This window comes from Schistocerca gregaria, chromosome 3, assembly GCF_023897955.1.
Source record: "Schistocerca gregaria isolate iqSchGreg1 chromosome 3, iqSchGreg1.2, whole genome shotgun sequence".
NCBI lineage: Eukaryota > Metazoa > Arthropoda > Insecta > Orthoptera > Acrididae > Schistocerca > Schistocerca gregaria.
The window spans coordinates 515,294,759-515,315,071 of record NC_064922.1 but is presented as its reverse complement, the minus strand read 5'-3'; the positions used below and the strand labels follow the sequence as shown (position 1 = coordinate 515,315,071).

At 39.1% G+C, this 20,313-nt stretch overlaps 1 protein-coding gene across 2 annotated transcripts in view; it reads left to right on the top strand.

The window, feature by feature from the left end:
• Positions 1–20,313, top strand: part of LOC126354034 (probable sodium/potassium/calcium exchanger CG1090) — a 448,803-nt gene that overhangs the window by 418,868 nt on the left and 9,622 nt on the right. For both annotated transcript variants that reach the window (XM_050003370.1, XM_050003369.1), the window contains exon 10: positions 11,506–11,637. In XM_050003370.1, coding sequence (XP_049859327.1) covers positions 11,506–11,637 — 132 coding nt within the window. The remainder of the gene's footprint in view (positions 1–11,505; positions 11,638–20,313) is intronic.

Genomic DNA, 20,313 nt, shown 5'->3' with positions numbered 1-20,313 from the left:
TTGTGCCACATTTGCTCACACTTGATCAAAAACAATGTCGTGAAGATGTTTCAGTTGAGTGTTTAGTTAAGTTTTGCAGCAACAAAGCTGATTTTTTGCACCATTTTATAACCATGGATGAATCATGGGCCCACTATTTCACTCCTGACACAAAAGAAGAATCAAAGCGATGAACACAAATGGAAGAACCACCTCCAAAGAAGGCAAAGACCATTTCATCTGCAGGCAAGGTCATGGCTTTGGGTTTTTGGGATGCACACGGGATAATTCTCATTTACTACCTTTAAAAAGAGAAAACTATCAATGGCAAATATTGCGTGAAGTTATTGCAACATTTGGGTAAAGAAATCAAGCAATAACAACTACATTTGGCCAAGAAGAAAGTGTTGTTTCTTCAGGGCAACGCGCCAGCTCACAAGTAAGTCCATTATTGCAATGGTCAAAATTAATGAATTAAAGTTTGAATTGCTACCTCATGCACCCTATTCGCCAGATTTAGCCCCCTCAGATTATTATCTGTTCCCAAAAATGGCTTGATGCTCGAAGATTTACAGCAAATGAAGATGTGATCTTGGCAGTTAATAGTTATTTTGAGGAGTTAGATAGTTCTCATTATAAAAAGGGTATCAAACTTATTGAACATCTCTGGGAAAAGTGTATAAAGCTGAAAGAAGATTATATTGAAAAATAAATACATTTTTTTCAAAAATTTTGTGTTTTCTTTGTTGGATCGGGTATTTATGGGACCACCCTCATTGACTTTTGGATCATAATATAAAACTCCTTTAAGAACACTACAGGGAGCTGCGTAGTCTATTTGGAAATTATTTCTACTGCTAGTATTATGGTTTTGAATTGCAGAGTTCATCATACTCTCACTCTTGTTATTAACAACAAATACCATAAGTCAGTATATGTATTGACATGTAGGTGTAAGGATCCTCAGATGCCTGAAGAAACCTCTGTAATATATTTCATTTTCAACTTTTCACACTATTCATATTGTACACTTCTGTAAAATAATTACTTTTTTCTCCTTGGTTTCAATGCCCCAGAAGATTACATCTGAGGACAGAACTGAGAGAAAGTACATAAAGTGAGCTAGCAATCAACACATTGAGAGAGACAGGCACAACTGTGATTCTTACTTACTTCTCAATCTTCTTCTGCTGGTGCCATATCAGTTTATTATCCATCTGGATGCTCAGGAACTCCACATAGGGAGCCTCATCCAGTGTGTGCCCATTGATCTCTACTTTTGGTACCTGTAAGCTATTTTATGTGCTTGGAACTGCATAATAAGAGTTAAGTGGTTGGCTGTGAATCAGTTGTAAGCCTTTTCCAATATTCTCTTTGTTATGTGTGACATGAATGTGTTTGCGCCCTTTATGAGTATACTTGTCATTAACAAATATTACAGTTTTTGAAGAGTCCTTCAGTCTTCCATAAAAATCATGTATGTGAACCATAACAGGAGTGGGCCAAGCACTGAACCTTGTACACACCATAGTTAATATTCCTCACTCTGAATTTAATCTTATTCTTGTCATACCATTTGTTAACATGCCCCCTGTTTTCTGTTGTTAAGGTGTGCAAGGAGAAGACATTTTATGCCATTCCATTTTAGTTTCCCTGGTAGAACTTTATGTTCTACACAATCAAATGCCTTGAAATTATAATTGAAACTTCCTGTCAGATTAAAACTGTGTGTCAGACCAAGACTGAAGCTACCGAGTTTGAGTCTTGGCCCATAACACAGTTTTCGGCTGACAGGAAGTTTCATACCAGCACACACCCTGCTGCAGAGTGAAATTTTCATTCAAGATTATAATTAATGCTAATAGGGTTATTTTCCTTGTTGGGTTCTATTAGAATTATGTTTGTGAGATGATATATTGCCTTCTCAGAACAGAAGCCTCTGCAGAAGTCACATTCAGCTGTTCTTAAGAGGGTTATTCTCAGAAAGATGATTCAGTACTCTGTTGTAAGCTACTTTCTCAGAATATATATATATATATACAAGGTGCTAACCAAAATTTTTGGGCCTGGTGCTGCCATCTGTTGAAAACCTTACCTTTGGACTAATGGTCACCATCACCCTTGAAGTAATTCTCATCACACACCGGTACACACCGGTCCCAGTGCTTCTGCCACTGGTCAAAGGTTTTTCTGGAAGTCTTGTTCTTTGAGGGTGTTTGTCACCACCAGCAATGCTTCTTGAATCCTCTCTAGAGCGTTGAACTGACGGCCTTTCAACTTGAGTTTCAGTTTCAGGATTAGAGCGAAGTCGCAAGGTGCCAAATTTGGCAAGTACAGTAGGTGGGGTACAACTGCCATGTTGTTTATTGCCAAAAAGGTCCTGGTGAGCGAGGACGTGTGACAGGGTGTGTTGTCATGATGCAGCAGCCAGTTCACTTGATGCCAAAGTTTGAGCCATTGTCGCGTTTTCATGAAGCCATCACAAAATGTCACAGTAGTATATGGAATTCACTGTCTGGTTGGGTGGAACAAATTCTTTGTGCACAATTCCCTTGGTATCAAAGAAAATGGTGATCATGCTCTTCACTTTGCTCTTCACCTGTCTCACTTTTTTGAGTCTTGGAAAGCCCAGGCTCTTCCTCTGGGACAATTGTTGCTTTGTCTGTAGGTCATAACTGTAAATCCAGCTCTCATCACCAGTGATAACTTGTGGCAAGAAGGTTGGATCATCAGATGTTGTCTTCCGAAGGTCCGTGCACACTTCAACATGCTGTGCCTTTTGATTGGCAGTCAAGTTCCTGGCACAAATTTTGCAGCAACATGATGCATGCCCAATTCATCAGTCAACATTTGTTGACAGTCCCATAACCAAATCCCACTTCATCCACATGAACCAGTTGTTGAAGTTTGGCTACAATGTCTGTTGTTGTGTGGCTAACAGGCCTTCCAGTGTGAGCATCATCTTCGACGTCTGTACGACCGGCCCTGAACCGAGCATGCCACTCAAACACGCACATATGGCTCATGCTCTGTCTCCCAAACACTTGTTGAGTCATTGCAAGGGTCTCCATAGAATTTTTCCCAAGATTCACTCAGAATTTGATACACATGCACTGTTCTGTTCGCGAATCCATCATAAAATCGTGACACACCAAACACAGAGTATTATGGAAATCACTGTGGACATGCAATACGTCCTCCCATCTGAATGCCACTCCACACACTAACTCATCAGATATGCAGCTCTTGTCACCTAGTGGTGCAAAGATCTACTACTTCTACTTTCCAGGTGGCAGCACCAGTCCCAAAAATTTTGGATTCCATCTTGTATATCATCGTAGCCAGAAGAGTTGGTACCTTTAGTGATCCAATGATTTTTGTGATATCTCTAATGCATGAGTTGGCAAAACTGATATCTGGTGGTGGAATATGAATTACCTGTCTTAAGTACATTTACTGGATCTGCTTTTGAGGGACTATCTTTTTGTTTCCTTGTTTCCAGTTACTCTTAGGAAGAATCTGTTGAATTTAGTAGCTCCTCATAAATCCACAGCCTCTGATGGGCCCATAGGTACTGACCACCCACCATCCCATCCTCTGCCAAAGGTGTCATTGGATGTGGTACAGAGAGGCATAGGGCCAGCACATTGCTCTTCAACCATTGTCAGCTTTTGTGACTTTGAGCCATTGCTGTTCAGTCATGGAGCTTCTCAGTTGGCAACACAAGCTTGTGTGTACCCCATTCCAGTTCTCTCACCATAGAAAAATTGCTGGCATTACCAGGAACTGAACGTGGGTCCTCCGCATGGTAATCGGCTCCGCTACAGATCTGGATGAAGTTAGTAGCTACTGTCATCTGGGAGTGGAACATCATTTGCTTTGCTGAGTTTACTTCTTCCATTCCTTATAACACAGTAAATTGTTCTTGTATTTTTATTTCTGTTAATTTTCAATTTTTTGTGCATTAGTAGACAATTTTAGCTTTTTGATGACGTGGAAGAAATTTGCAATATTGCTTGTTGAGCATTTTTAAGTCTTGATTATAGCTAGTCCCTAGCATTAAATAAAGCTCTCTCTGCCTAGTACAAAATATACCAGATGTTAGCCACTGTTTTTCTTGACATCCACTTGATCCACTGAAAAAGGAAAATTGTATTCATAATGCTGTAATAACATATTTAGAAAAGAACTAAATTCTATGTGTATTTTGTGGCCTTGGTAAACTTCTTCCCATTTTTTTGACGTTTTTAATTATGTGAAATTTTATTTTTCATTTCTTAATTAAACCTGTTTTATGGGAATGCATTATTGCTGCAGTTTCACCATCATAGTCAGATAAACCATTTATTATGGGACTCATATCGATTTTGCTAAAGACAGTGGGATTTAGAAATTATCAATTAGTGTTGTGTTGTGTCCTGTTCTTGTTGGAAATGTTGTTGTGAGGTTGAATCAGAGTTGGAGTATTCTTTCTAACTAAAGAGTGAAAACAGAAAATGTTGTAACCGCCATTTTTCCACAAAATGTGTTTTCAGTGGCATTGTGGTTTCAGTACTGTGTTGCATGTGTACGTTTATTCAAAGTGTCAAATCATGAAGAAAACACATCATACATTCCTTATTTGATGGTACATTGTCTTTGTGCCATGTGTCTAAGTCCCCTCCATTCAACCTGGGAAAGTTTCGAGGTTGTTGGTTAGTGGGCACAGCTCTTTGAGCTGTGACAGAGATTTTGCAATTATAGAGAAATGAGTGAAGCCAGCTTAAACATTGTTGTCAGTACAGACCTATAAAATATGCAAGAGCAGTATAATCAAAGTGTCTCAGAGTTATACATCTCAAATAGCTATGTAAAAATTCTTATTCTGAAACAAAAGAATGCAAAAATCTCAATATATTAAAAAAAGGAAAGACAATGGCAGATGTATATCATGCATACGTCATCTGAAAGACCTGTCCATGATGTTTCCATTATTTTCTGGACAGTACAAGGAATTTTGCAGGAAACATTGAAATGTCAGATCACAAGAATGGTGTTGTTTAAGAAACGTAAGCCAGTACTGAGAGATTTTTTTTCTTAAATTTAATTGTGTAACTCTCTTTTAAAAAATTTAAAGGAAATGAGAAATGATTTTTTTTGGCTAAAGTTCCATTAAATAAAGTATTACTGCTGTATTTCTTTACTTCAATATCACAAATAAAATGTAGTGTCTCTGTAATAATAGAAGTTGAAACAAAAACTTTCTTCTTGGCACTTAGAATGAGTCAGTTTTTTGGTATGACATTCAGAATGTTCTTAAGAATATCTTTTTAATTTTTTTGATAAAAATAAATCAAATTGTTTGCATATTATAAATAAGTATAATTCAGTTTCTAACAAAGACTGCTGGACACCAAGACACACAAGTCTTCAGGAACATTGCAGCGTACATCTTAAAAAAAAGAAACACAGGCACTGCAATGTCACCTCATGGCTAATGTCCATACTGTCTTTGTAATGTAAAAGATTTAGTTTTACATCACAGTCCCTACTCCATTCCTTCACCCATATTTTGAGGATAGATGCAGTCATGTATAGTTTTGCTGCCAATGTTTTGTTGAATGATTATCATCATCATCTTCAGATCTGGTGGTTGATTCCTCCCGATGTGATTATTTTGCCTGTCGTACTGGTATTTGTGCCACTGGTGGTTGGTGTTGGCATTTACTCAGGGTCATACCTCTGTTCTTGTCATTTTTGCTTGTCACAGTTGTTACTACAGTTACTGTAACCAATACCATGTTGTTCACCCTGAGCATCCATTTGATGTTTGTGGCAGGTAAGATAGTCACCTGATGAGTGTTATCTATGACCATTACTAGTGCCAGAAACCATAAGATGATTCATGGCTTGACTTGTCCTAGTCTTTACATCCTCTTGTATCAGGTCAATTGAGTCATAAATTCCTCTGAGTTTGATTCTGATATATTTATTAACTTCTCATGTACATCAATGGAAAAATTTCCCCTTAGAATCTGCAGAATGTCTCCTCAGTACCACATCTTGTTGACATATTTTTCAAATCAATGTCTCAGGTTTTGTTGATGGAGGCTGAAGAGTTCCAGATTGAACACTTCTTTCCTGAGCTGTTCCTGTTACCATTTGACCAATGATTGTCCAGAAATGATCTTTCAGACTCAGTCATATATACAACTATTCTGCTCTCTTGGTAGCACAGGTTGCAGCACTTAGTGAATATATCCACTCACAGATCTGATTTTGTGGACATCATTTCATGAGTGCTTAAGCACAGCAGAATGTACAAATAAATAAATAAATACAAAGAGATGGATACTCTTTTTATCTGTCAGAAAAGTCCACAACTGCTGGTGTGTCATCAAATCCCCTTCCATGAATACTGACGTACAGTTCAGTGCAGCACCCATCATGTATTGCATTTTGTTACAACAGATGAGAAGCAGCTCATATTTCCCTCATATGTGTCTGATTTATCAGTGCTTTCAGGTTTGTGTCTTACTGAGTGAGTGCCATGCACAAGCTCTTTAATCTTCATCTAATCCCATATTTACTAAGTCAGTCTGCTTGCTAATGGCACAGTTACAGTGCAGAAAATCTTTTACTTTCTGTTCTTTTATCTTGTTCAACTCACTTTTTTCTGCATTTGTCGAACCTTCACATTCATTCAAGATGAATAGCCATCTGAACTATTTTATTGTCAATTTCATTTGCAATTCTTTCATCATTTACAAATGTCCATTTTGCAAATTTGGCTGCAAATCACTCACTTTGCAATTCAGATTGTTCATTTTTTCTTGCTCAAGAGATAAGTTACTAACATGTTTGGACAACTGACAAGTGATTTCAGATTGTGATTCCTAAGACTGATTTAGTTCTTCTACCTTATCAGTTAATTCGGTGATAGCTTCAGATAGTCCAGCCTGAGCTTGTTTCAATTCTGTAATTTCAGTAGAGATTTTGCCTTGTTTTTCCAACGTAGCTTTCTGTTTCGCCATCATAGCACCTGTTTGATTCATTATTTTGGACATTTTCACAAATACAATGGTATAAAAAGTTATTACATTTCACTAAACCACATCAATATGTCCTATCATCCAGGAGACAGCGTGTTACATTTCTGGAACTAAGAACTTTAATTATTTTTTCTTTTATCCTTTTTATACCCTTATACACAATGTGCATACTTCCTTGTTCAGCTAACAATTAGCAACAAAGATCTTTAACAGAATGAGATTTTCACTCTGCAGCGGAGTATGCGCTGATATGAAACTTCGTGGCAGATTAAAACTGTGTGCCCGACCGAGACTAGAAATCTTAAGTTGTAAATATTATAATTAATTCTGAAGATGGCAGACCCTATTTGCTGAACCATCAATTCAGTGAACAATTACCAGAGTACTCATAACAAGCACCACATGGAACAGAAATAACAAGGAAATGAATGAATAATTCGTGAATGAAAATAATAATAATAATAATAATAATATTTTGTTAAAGTTCTCACCAGTAAATTATTTAATTCATGTAGCAACATCTGCTACAATCATGCTTACAAGTGTATCAATTTAAATGATACAGTATGGCTAATTGGGTCTATCTCTACTCAGTATGTCCATTCAGTACAATTATAAGACATGAGTAAATCCATAGATTCCATGGACCACGGCCATATAAACCAGAAGAATTATCAACAACACTATAGATTGAATATTCAGTACAAAGAAGCCACAGAATAATTGAGGGCCAGGCAGTGATTTACAATGTGCGTCTTAGTGCCTTTGACAGATAGCGTGTACACAATAACTACTCTGATTCATAACTCAGTGATTGACACTTAGAAAATACTGTAGTATGTAAATAATTAGACTTCAGATTCATTTCCATCAGGAACAGCATGCTCCATGGCCATATTAATGAGATACAAGCTAGAAGCAAGGGCAGCATTGGTCATAAATTTTTAATCTGTTTGTTGCAGATCGATTTCAGCTACAGCGTAGCTATCTTCAGTACAGTAACATGCCATGTGCATTTCTGTTTTATGAATCATCATGACTTGAATGTAATTGTACTGAAGATAGCTAAATAGTAGCTGAAATCAGTCTGCAATAAACAGATTAAAAATTTATGACTGATGCTGGACTTCCTCCTATCTTGGATCTAAAAATGTTATAGAGTTGCAATTCTCGTGACAGGTAGAGTGGCCACCAGAGTGCATAAGTGTTCTTCATGTTTAGCGTTATTACCAGGTTTGTTAGAGCATGAGCAACATCAGATGCTGAGTGATCACTGTGAAAGGTGTGGAGATGCCTTGTACTTGTGTGAGACAGTATTATCAGTACTACACCGCCATAAGGGAGGATCGCAATATTGTGCTCCATGCACATCGTAACCCCTTTACATATGCACCTACAATCTGAGAGCAACAACCTGTATTGTCTGGCACCATTGGTTGTAGATTAACAAACAGTTGCCGGACTAAGAAATTACCAAGCCATGCGTAGGCTGCCATTAACACCACAACACAAATGACTATGCTTGGGATGGTGCCATTACCTGGAACCATGTCCATGACTGCTTATGAATGGCATCACACTGTGTTCAGTGATGAATCGTGGTTCAGCACCACCCTAGATAGCCAACATTGGCGAATATGGTGGTGACATTGAGAGAGATCCCATTCTTCCAGTGTTTTGGAAAGGCACTGTGGTGTTACTTCTGGCATCATGGTTTGAGAAGCCAATTTGTATAGTTTCAGGTTAATGACTGGTAGTGATTGAGGGAACTCTGATGGCACAAGTGTGTGCCATGGACATCCTGCTTCCTTGTGTGTTACCTCTCAGGTGACAGTATCATTGTGCTATTTTTTCACAGGGCAGCTCTTTTCCACACATGGTGCTTGTCTCTCAGAGTGTGTGTGTGTGTGTGTGTGTGTGTGTGTGTGTGTGTGTGTGTGTGTGTGTGTGTGTGTGTGTTTATATACAGGGTGTTCCAAAAATACTTTTACAAACTTTCAGGTTCCCTATACCAAAACAAGAAAAAATGCGAAGTAAACATGAACTCTAAAATGCATACTTCATGAGCTATGAGCACTTGTTCATCTTTGCTACTGTGAAACACATCTCCTCTATTAAAGAAGTTCATATTTGCTACTGTGAAACACGTTTCTTTTATTAAGGAAGTGGTCACATTCAAACATTGCTGCAACAACTGATGTGGACATATCATGTAGTTGTGTGCCATAGTCAAGGTTACTTATATTGGATGCTTTCCCAACTTTATCTGTGGAGTGAGATGCTCCATATATTTGTGAGGAAACACCACTGTTTCTCATTTTTGGGGTGATATTGCAATTTCATTTTTAATCAGCCAAGTAATATGGCAGCTTGAAGTGTGCTATGACATATCATCAGAAGTTGAAATTTCTTTGCCTGAAGTTTAGTACTGGCCAGTCATTCTATCCTTGTAATTTTACATTTTTTAAGTGAATAGGCTTATTCACTTTGATACACTTAAATTTAGTAAATGGGCCTGTTCAGATGCTTGTAACTGGAGTAGGAGGAGCTGTCAACAATTTTGTGAATTTATTTTTAAAACTGTTTTCAGTGTTTAATTTGCAACAGACATCAAATATTTGTATGGCAACACAGTCTGGTCCTTTCTGTTCAACAGTAAGCTTACATTGTGAGAAATGAGGACTATTTTTTATCTTGGTGCTGTATAGGTAACTCTTACTATTATTTTCGGTCTGTGACCAGTTCTTAACAACAGACTTAATGAGAAAGTGCATTTACTAGTTGGTTAGTGTTTGCATACGAACATTTTTTAACAATTGCTCTCATGAGATCTGAGAATGTGGGCCAGACACCCGATCTTTAACATTGGTCATACACAGAACAGATAAGAGGTTAGAATGTTGGATGTACATGGTGTGCACCTGTGGCCAAACACACATACAGCATGAATCATGAATTGACTATTGTGTTTGGATTATATATGTTGATGGATGTTTTGTTATTTCTATCACTTAATGGTCACAAAGTTTCTAGATTATATGACAGCAGTGTCATAAAGTGAAGTTATCATATTACAGTGTTTTACGATAGTGAGAAGCAACCATGAATAAAACTTAAAATGAAATACACTGATCAGCCAGAACAGTATGACTGCTGACCTAATATCCAGGTGACAGCAGCATTACCTGGCAAGGAGTGACTGCTAGTCAGACACACGTATGGCGCATGTAGTATCAGTGAGCGTGCTATCCATGTGAAGAACGGGGAAGGCGAACAATCTATCTGAGTTTGACCATGGATAGAGTATGATGACCTGGAGGCTCAGCATGAGTGTTTCAGAAACTACATGACTTTTAGGGTGTTTGAGGAGTGCTGTAGTGTGCATCTTCAACACATAGCAAAACCAAGGTGAAAGCACTTTGAGACATAGTGGGGTTTGGCTGCCACCTCTCATTACAGATTTCGTGTCATAGGCTGGGCAGACTCATAAAACAGGTGGTGACCTGTGTTGGAAATAACGTCACACATTAATGCTGGGTAGGAAACAAGTGAGTGTGAACACACAGTGCACCGAACACTCCTAACGATGGGCCTCTGCAGCCAACAGCCTATGCATGTGTCAATGTTAACACCACAATATCTGCAACTAGAACTGAAATGGGCACGCAACCAGCAGCTCTGGATGGTGGCACAGTAGTGGAGTGTTGCAGGGTCTGATGAACCCGATACCATCTTCATTATGCCAATGGGAGGGCATGAAGCCATCATCTTCAGGGAAACAGTTTCTTGACAACTGTACTGTGGGATAGAGACAAACTGGCAGCAGTTCCATTATGTTCTGGGAAACATTCATGTGGGTATCCATGGGTCCAGTGGAGCTCATGCAAATCACCATAATGGCCAGGGAGTACAGTACATTGGTTGCAGACCACGTACACCCCTTCGGGACAGTCATGTTTCTTGATGGCAGTATTCTCGATGGCAGTAGTAGTTTTCAACAAGATAATGTACCATGTCACAAGGACAGAAGTGTGATGGAGTGGCTCGAGGAACACAATGGCAATTTCCAATTGATGTACTGGCCCCCCATCTTACCAGATCTGAACCTGATCGAACACATCTGGGATGGGACTGAACATTATGTCAAAGCTCATCGCCCCTGCCTCCCTGGAATTTATGGGAATTAGTTGACTTGTGTGTGTATATGTGATGCCAACTCCCTCCAGCAACCTACCATTCCATAATGTGTCACTATTGTTATCCATGCCAAGCATACACATACCATCTATTAAATAGGTGGTCATAATGTTCTGCTGATCATTGTATATCATGCTTGTCTCAGATTTTGAATATATGCAAATCATGCAAGTGATATCAGTATCAGAGGCAGATAATGCTAGATATCTTAGCTAGAACTTTTCTGGAGCAGTTGTTTTCTAAACCATATTCAAAGAGTATGAATGTAGAATACTGAGTTCATTTCTCCTCTGCACAGGGTATGGTGATATGGCAGTTTCAAATGCAGTGGGCAGTAATGTGTTTGATATACTGATCTGTCTTGGGCTTCCATGGTTTATGCAGACTGCAATTATAAATCCAGGTAGCACAGTTAATGTCTATAGCAAAGGTAAGTGTCTAATCTAAAATTTATGCCACGTAGTAACAAGAATTGAATTAGTGACCTTTTCTGTTTAGACTCTTTATCATAGAGTAATTATAATATGAATATTGATCTTTTACACCCATAAACAAGTAGACATGAAATTGAAATAAAAGACAAGGTCTTTCTGTCCTATTCGTGGCAATAATGCAAGTGGCTTCAAAAGTCCAAGATACATTAATCTTTCTGTGGCCACCTGGAATTTCTTTGTCTTCTCTTTAGAATGTCAATTTTTATCTGTCATTAGTCATATTATATACTTTTATATTTGATTATTGTTTACAATGTTTTAATGTTGGCATTATAGATACAATGTATGAGGGGTGTTCAGAAGAAAAGATATATACAACCCTGTGGGTGTAATTGAAGTCTTTTCAAATGTAATCAGCAGAGGACTGAGCACAACTATCCCACTGTTTCATGATCCAAAGGATTCACTGTTCCCAGGATTTCTCTATCTATCACAGGAGCCAGTACTCCACTATGTACTTCACTTTGTGATCTGGCTTGAAGCACTTCCTTTTGGGATGTTTTTTAGCAGACCAGACAGATGGAAGTTATAGGGTGACAAGTTTGGGCTGTAGGGAGATGCCCAAGCTACTCCCACTTGAACCTGGCTATTATACTTGTGTCACCTTGGAGATGTGAGGATACACATTATCGTGTAATGATATCCCTCCTTCCATGAGCAGCCATGACTGTTTGCTCTTGACAGACTCTCGTGGGCTATGGAGTGGCTCACTGTACACCTCATTCATAATGGTTTTTCCGTACTTGAGGAATTCAATTAGTATTTGGCCTTGGACATTGGTAAGGACAGTGAGCATCACCATGCCTGCTGAAGGCACAGCTTTTAGTTTCATAGGTGGAGGTGACAAAGCTACATCCACATCCCTAGATGCTGCACTAGATTATCTCAAAGGAGCGTAGGCAACTTTTGACTGTCCCAAAGTAACATAGGCAACTTTGACTGGTTTAGTTGTTTTGACATTTTATACCTTCTCATTTGAACACTCATTGTTGTTGTTGTTGTTGTTGTGGTCTTCAGTCATGAGACTTATTTGATGCAGCTCTCCATGCTCCTCTATCCTGTGCAAGCTTCTTCATCTCCCATTACCTACTGCAACCTACATCCTTCTGAATCTGTTTAGTGTATTCGTCTCTTGGTCTCCCTCTATGATTTTTACCCTCCAAGCTGCCCTCCAACACTAAATTGGTGATCCCTTGATGCGTCAATACATGTCCTACAAACCGATCCCTTCTTCTAGTCAAGTTGTGCCACAAACTTCTCTTCTCCCCAATCCTATTCAATACTTCCTTATTAGTTATGTGATCTACCCATCGAATCTTCAGCATTCTTCTGTAGCACCACATTTCAAAAACTTCTATTCTCTTCTTGGCCAAACTATTTATCATCCATATTTCACTTCCATACATGGCTACACTCCATACAAATACTTTCAGAAATGACTTCCTGACACTGAAACCTATACTCAATGTTAACAAATTTCTCTATTTCTCTTCTTCAGAAACGCTTTCCTTGCCATTGCCAGTCTACATTTTATATCCTCTCTACTTCGACCATCATCAGTTATTATGCTCCCCAAATAGCAAATCTCATTTACTACTTTAAGTGTCTCATTTCCTAATCTAATTCCTTCAGCATCACCCGACTTAATTCGACTACATTTCATTATCCTCGTTTGCTTTTGTTGATGATCATCTTATATCCTCCTTTCAAGACAATGTCCATTCCGTTCAACTGTTCTACCAAGTCCTTTGCTGTCTCTGACAGAATTACAACGTCATCGGCGAACCTCAAAGTCTTTTTTTTTTCTTCTCCATGGATTTTAATACCTACTCCGAACTTTACTTTTGTTTCTTTTATTGCTTGCTCAATATACAGATTGAATAACATCGGGGATAGGCTACAACCCTGTTTCACTCCCTTCCCAACCACTGCTTCCCTTTCATGTCCCTCGACTCTTATAAGTGCCATCTGGTTTCTGTACAAATTGTAAATAGCCTTTCTCTCCCTGTATTTTACCCCTGACACCTTCAGAATTTGAAAGAGAGTATTCCAGTTAACATTGTCAAAAGCTTTCTGTAAGTCTACAAATGCTAGAAACGTAGGTTTGCCTTTCCTTTATCTAGCTTCTAAGATTAGTCGTAGGATCAGTATTGCCTCACGTGTCCCAACATTTCTACGGAATCCAAACTGATCTTCCCCGAGGTCAGCTTCTACTAGTTTTTCCATTCGTCTGAAAAGAATCTGCGTTAGTATTTTGCAGCTGTGACTTATTAAACTAATAGTTCGGTAATTTTCACATTTGTCAACACCTGCTTTCTTTGGGATTGGAATTATTATATTCTTCTTGAAGTCTGAGGGTATTTCGCCTGTTTCATACATCTTGCTCACCAGATGGTACTGTTTTGTCAGGACTGGCTCTCCCAAGGCTGTCAGTAGTTCTAATGGAATGTTGTCTGCTCCCAGGGCCTTGTTTCGACTCAGGTCTTTCAGTGCTCTGTCAAACTGTTCATGCAGTATTATATCTCCCATTTCTTCTTCATCTACATTCTCCTCCATTTCTATAATATTGTCCTCAAGTACATCGCCCTTGTATAGACCCTCTACATACACTTTCCACCTTTCTGCTTTCCCTTCTTTGCTTAGAACTGGGTTTCCATCTGAGCTTTTGGTATTCATACAATTGGTTCTCTTTTCTCTGCAGGTCTCTTTAATTTTGCTGTAGGAAATATCTATCTTACCCCTAGTGAGATAAGCCTCTATGTTCTTACATTTGTCCTCTAGCCATGCCTGCTTAGCCATTTTGCACTTCCTGTCGATCTCATTTTTGAGACATTTGTATTCTTTTTTGCCTGCTTCATTTACTGCATTTTTATATTTTCTCCTTTCATCAATTAAATTCAGTATTTCCTCTGTCACCCAAGGATTTCAGCTAGCCCTCATCTTTTTTCCAACTTGATCCTCTGCTGCCTTCACTATTTCATCCCTCAAAGCTACCCATTCTTCTTCTACTGTATTTCTTTCCCGCATTCCTGTCAATTGTTGCCTTATAACACTCCTTATACTTCATTATAAGTGCTAGTTACGTGCCTAAAACAAACTTACAGTGGGAAGTCCTGGATAGAATAACAACAATATGGAAAGGATGGACTGCTACTCGCCAAGTACATTAGATGTAGAGTTGCATTCAGGCAGAATGAAAAAGACTGGTAAAATATTAAGCTTTCAAACAAAGTCCTTCTACTGAAATAAAAGGCATACATGCACTTTCACACATGCACGACTCTTACTTACTCATGGGCAGTCGGGCTCCATTGCCCAGAGACAGTGGCCATGTTTGTGTGTTTGCTATTACAAAAGAACGGCCTTGTGTGAAAGCTTAATATTTTACCAGTCTCTTTTGTTGTCCCTGTCTGTGAATCAAACCTTACTCTATGTGGTGAATAACAACATGTCCTTTCCACATTGTTGTTACTCAGAACAGTGTTACTTTAATTATTTATTAATTTATTTTTAGCCAGCATATTTTATGTTAGATTCATTATGGCACACATATTATCAGATATTTTAAAGTACTAACAAATAACTATGACAGTAGTAAGTAACTAAAGCAGAAGAAAAGGACAGTTTAAATTTCATCATGAAAAGTGGAACAACAAAGACAAATTACAAGCATGTAGATTTAAACTGAAGGCACTTTGTACAGGGAGAAAGGCTGGCGGATGCAGAAAAAGAGGAACGTTATACAACACAGTAGTTAAACAACATTGGACAAATGATTTTTTAAATAACTGATCATTTATGAAAAAGTATTGTACCAGTCTTCATAGAAAAATCGAATAACAAAACAGAATTAAATACAGAACTGTGCATATGTATTTTGTATAATACATCTCCAAATAACACAGAGAACTGACTACAAGGTCTGCTTCTAAACATTCAAAATGGCAATTAAAGTAGGCCCACAATTTAGGAGAAGAAGTCCAAAATTTGTTGCTACTTCAGACCTGAGGATATCTTTTTCTTTTTCTTTCTTTCTTTCCTTTTTTTTTAAAAAGCGCAATCTGATAACACAGCTGAACTACCCTGTCATAATATGCATACTGTTCTTGTCATGTTTGCAGGATGCTGTTAGTTAGAAAACTGTGGTATCACTTCCTTATCCCGACAGCACAGCAAGAAGGCCAGTTGCTGAGCAATTCTGCTGCCTTGATTTGAAGTTTTTGTAGCATCTTGTAGCTCCACTGGATATCCTCCCCATAGTTATGTTATGTATGTGATTGCAGCTTTTTTGGCATGTTCCAATGATAATATCTTCTTTGGCGATCAGACAAATGGTGGCAGTGTCTTGTCACAATGTTTCAATGAGCTTCATACCCATCTTCTTCAGGCGAAGTGTTGCGATGCTGTGTTCTGCATATCTACGTTGCCACTGGACCTCCAGAAGTGCTGGTGTGGCCAGTGGTGCAGGTAAAGAGAGAGAACTGGATGAGCTAACAATTTTCGTGCTATCCAAAGGCCTAAACTGTGCTCCAGTTACAAAAATGTTACCAAAATGTGTGCTGTCTTTGGAGGTCACTGAAAAAGTGGGAAGGGAAACATGCAGGATCCTTGGGAAGTCAAGAATGCCAAAGAACAGCATTTCAGCTTCAGAACACAGTGTGCTACTGGCCCGGTATGATGACTAGGGAATAGTGGTCTTAGCAGCAGATAAAGGCAGAATGACAGTACTGCTGAAGTCAGAAGACTGCTGGCAGAAGATCAAAACTTAACTGTAAGCTCCATAACACAAACAAGTGGGGAAGGATGTGGCGACATTTGTGTTATGTGAGACCATCAATCTAGTCAGAAGCTCAGGGGACAGGATAGGAATACCATCAGAAGGCCTTACCCCAGGGCGCTGGCACCAACATAACTATATGGCCTCCCAGAATTCTTCAGGAGGGAGTTCCACTTCAGCCTGTTGCCAAATATCTGGCACAGCTGCTAAAACCTCTCATGTGTCACTGTCACTACTATGTCAAGAACTCCACACATTTTGTGAAGGTACTTGCTTGGACAAGAAGGACCTACTAGTCAGCTTTGATGTATTGCCATTTTTAACCCAGGTGACACTGCTTCACTCTGTTCAAAGGACACTTCAATGAGGACACGGGCAAACTCTTTTGACATGTAGTAACCCCCACTAATTTCAAACGTGGTGGGAAATTCTATGAGAAAATAGGTGGGATTGCCATGAGTTCCCCCCTTAGATCTGGGTCAGACTAATGTGTGCATGGAGCACACTTCGAAGATGTAGCACTGAATAACGCCCACCTACAATTGAAGGCATTCTGCACGTAGATGACACATTTTTTGTGTGGCCACATGCCAGAGAAAGTGTACAGGAGTTCCTATATAATCTGAATGGCATTAATGATAGCATCAAGTTCACCATGGACATAGAAGAAAATGAAAGGCTACCATTCTGGGACATTTTGGTAAAGAGAAGTTCAGACAGCACATTGGGACACTTAGTTTACAGGAAAATGATGCACTCAGACCCTTACCTTAACTCTTCGAGTTGCCATCATCCAGCACAATTCAACTTGGTAATAAACATTGTAGCACATAGAACCAGGTCCATCAACAGCAGGAAGAGCTTGCCGAATGAGTTACAGTATCTGCAGGAAACTTTCTGAAAAAATGGTTGCAAAAATAGATGTAAATAAGATGTGCCTTAAAGACAGGAAAGAGGAGGGAGGACTAACCTGAGGAAGAGGAAGAAGGCAAGCATTCCTGCCATTTGCAAGTACACTGACAGAAGAGAATGGAAGAGAAGAATGGAAAAAACATCAAATAAAGACGGTTTTCCATCCAACAAAAAAGAATTAGGATATGCTTTGCTTGAAAAAAAAAAAAAGCCTGCTAGAACTGTAGAACCTGAGTGTTCACAGTATTGAGTGTGAATGTGGGACGTAATACATTGGTCAGACATAGTGATGCATTTCCCAATGTCCTACAGAACACATCAGAAATAATTGACTAGGGCAGACAAACAAGCCTGAGTTGGCAGAGCATAGCATCAACAAGGAAGAAACCTTTGAATCTGAACAGATGAAGAAGCTATGCAGCACCACTGGGTTCTGGGACTCAATTATTGAAGGTGCAATAGAAGTATATCTGGAGAACAACCTAATAAACTGGGATAGTGAGTTTCAACACAGCACAGCATGGGATTCCATGCCTACAAAAGTACAACAGGAATGATCTGTTCTGAAGGCATCTAAGGACAGAATGGACAGACACCAAGACTCAATGCATCATGTTTCCCCACAACTATCTGTGGCATTTCTACAACTACATCCACTTAGATACTCAGCAAGCCACCGTACAGTGCATGAGAGCGTGACTGAACGTACCCTGTACCACTACTTGTCAATTCCTTTCCAGTTTCATTTTCAAATAGAGTGAGGGAAAAGCAATTGTATATATGCCCCCATATGAGCCCTAATTTCTCATATCTTATCTTTATGGTCCTGATGCACAATGTATGCTGGCAGCAGTATAATTGTTTGGCAGCCAGCTTCAAATGCTGCTACTCTAAATTTTTTCAGTAGTGTTTTTTGAAAAGAGCATCGCCTTCCCTCCAGGGATTTCCATTTGAGTTCCTGAAGCATCTCTGTAACACTTACATCTTTTTTGAACTATCAGTAATAAATCTAACAGCCCACCTCTGAATTGCTACGATGTCTTCCTTCAATCCGACCTGGTATGGATCCCAAACACTCACTCAAGAATATGTTGCACCAGCATCCTGTATGTGGTCTCCTTTACAGGTGAACCACTCTTTCCTAAAATTCTCCCAATAAAATGAAGTTGACCCTTTGTACCACAGGTCGCACACGCCCATTCCACCTCATATTGCTTTGCAAGGTTATGCCCAGGTATTTAAATGACTTGACTGTGTCAAGCAGGACAGTAGTAATACTGTATGTGAACATTACAGGTTTGATCTTCCTACTCATCTGAATTAACTTAAACTTTTCCACATTTAGGGCTAGCTGCCATTTGTCACACCGACTGGAAGGTTTGTCTAAGTCATCTTTTATCTTCCTACAGTCACTCAACTTTGGTGCCTTACCATACACCATGGCATCATCAGTGAAGAACCGCAGATTGCTGCCCACCCTGTCCACCAAATCATTTATGTATATAAAAAACAACAGTGGTCCTATCACACTTCCCTGGGGTACTTCTGACAATACCCTTGTCTCTGATGAACACTCACTGTCGAGGACAACATACTGGGTTCTATTATTTAAGAAATCTTCAAGCCACTCACATATCTGTCAACTTATTCCATATGCTCATACCTTTGGCTTCTCCCACCCAGCACCAGTCCCTCAGAACTCCGGAGATGGGAACTTGCACTCCAACACATCCTTTCATCCCGTCATCCCCCTGCACTGAATCTACGTTAACCAATCTCACTCCCATTTACTCTTCAGTCTTCTTCTTTTTCCCTCTCCTCTTTAGCCATTCACACATCTTTTCATCCTACATAGTTGTGTTTATCTTTAAACTATATACCTCTTTACTTCTGTATGCATCCTCTTTGGCTTGAAGCTGGCACAGTACTTAACAGTAGAATATCTTTGGCTCCCCTCTGACAACTGTGCCTCCATCCTTGCTACCCTTGCTACCCTCCCTGTTCCTTCATAACCTGGGTTGTGAGTAACTAAATCCAATTTCCGTTCTTCCATTTTCCCCTCTCTCCTCCCTGATGAAGAAACGAAGTTCCAAAAGCTATGAATGTAAATTTTCTGTTCTGTTTTGTGTTATCTATTGGCTGTATTGAATTGAGGTAAGTACTGGCCAGCCCCTCTATCTCTTTGTTAGTATTTGTTTCACATCTTTATATGAGATTTCCCATTAATCATTTACATCCCAACACTTTGTCTGATGACAATGATACAAAACTCATTGAAACGTTTTAGATGGATAGTGAACAGGTGATTTCTTGGCAGCTATCGCACTGTGTGCTATTCATTGTGCTAGAGGCACAACTCAAACTAACCAACAACATGGTTCAGGTTCTGGTCAAAGTGCAGGTAATTCTTCTCCTTTTAAATAATCATAGAGTGGAACAGACAAAAATTCCAGAAATTCTCAGCACCAGTGCTTTGTTTATTTTCTTTAGAATACAAGGAGTTCAAAGGGTTAAACATCCAGTTAAAGTGAATACAATGCAGATATGACTAACACATATGCTGTGGAAGACTGGGATTAGCTCCAATACTGTAGCAAGCATCCTGAATTGCCAAATGTCCTTTACATTTGGATTATCAGTTTACTTGAATGTTCTGTGTCCTAAAGTTACCCCACAAGTAGATATCCACTGATTTCAAGCTGGTGATCTGCTAGCCATATACTGTTGTCGATCTTAGTTGGCCTGTATTCTTATTTTCTTATTCATTGTTAGACCTACTTCTGCATTCCCCTTTCTTTGATTTTGTGTTAGTAAACCTTTTCTCAACTGACCAAAAGTCCTATTCTTCCTGCCACTGCAGTTCACTACCCACCACTTTATCTAGCTTTGCTCTATCCACTCCTCTCTTCAAATTCTCTAACCT